Source organism: Anneissia japonica, unplaced genomic scaffold (assembly GCF_011630105.1).
Source record: "Anneissia japonica isolate Jap-2015-1 unplaced genomic scaffold, ASM1163010v1 scaffold3436_len560460_cov161, whole genome shotgun sequence".
NCBI classification, from domain to species: Eukaryota; Metazoa; Echinodermata; class Crinoidea; order Comatulida; family Comatulidae; genus Anneissia; species Anneissia japonica.
The window spans coordinates 198,538-199,490 of NW_022751570.1; the positions used below are offsets into that span (position 1 = coordinate 198,538).

The 953-nt window shown below is 42.6% G+C and overlaps 1 protein-coding gene across 1 annotated transcript in view; it reads left to right on the forward strand.

Annotated features, from left to right (window-relative positions):
* Positions 1–610, forward strand: part of LOC117121760 — a 13,017-nt gene extending 12,407 nt beyond the window's left edge. The window contains exon 3 of the mRNA XM_033267070.1: positions 20–610. Within this exon, the coding sequence (XP_033122961.1) occupies positions 20–610 (591 nt within the window). The remainder of the gene's footprint in view (positions 1–19) is intronic.
* The last annotated feature ends 343 nt before the right edge of the window (positions 611–953 follow it).

Genomic DNA, 953 nt, shown 5'->3' on the forward strand with positions numbered 1-953 from the left:
TATATCCTTAATTGATCAGCATTGCCATAGATTCTTGTGGAGAGGGCTTGAAACAGAGAAACCACCAAAAACTTACTGTGTAACGGCAGTAAATTTTGGCGACAAGCCATCAGCCACCATAGCTATCGCAGCATTACGAAAAACAGCGGAAGCGGGTAGAGAGAAAGCTCCTGAAGCTGCAGATACTATACTAAACAACGTCTACATGGATGACGTGTTGCAGTGTGTAGAGACAAGAGAAATGGCTGAAAGGCTGACAAAGGAAGTGGATTGTCTGCTAAAACCTGGAAACTTTTCTATAAAGGAGTGGATAATATCTGGAGAGGAGAGTGGGGAAAAGCAAGACCGATCTTTGGAGACAAAGAAGGTATTAGGGATCTGTTGGAAGCCGAAAGAAGACCTATTAACCTTTCAAGGAAACTTCAGTATGTTTCATGATGTTCCTCAACCGCTTACAAAGAGGATTTGTTTGAGCAAAATTAATGCAGTGTGTGATCCATTGGGTCTATTGACGCCAGTGACTGTGAGAGCCAAGATTCTACTAAGGAAGTTATGGGGTGAAGGTCTTGCGTGGGATGAGCCAATTAAAGATGAATATCAACGAGAGTAGTTTAAATTGTTTAGTGACCTGGAAGACAGTGCAGGAATAATGTTTAAACGGTGTGTCAAGCCAGTGGCAGCTAAGCCAGGAGCGGACCCCACACTAGTGATGTTCTCTGATGCATCAGAGAAAGCTATGGGAGCTGTTGCATACATAAGGTACGAAGTGCAAGATGGAAGATATGAGTCCCACTTGATGGCTTCCAAAAGTAGAGTTGCGCCGATAGAAATTACAAGCATTGTTCGACTAGAATTAAGTGCAGCAGTCTTGAGCAAACGTTTGGCGAAAACCATAATGGAGGAAACCAACATTTGCTTTCAAAGAGTATTTTATATCGTAGACAGCATGATTG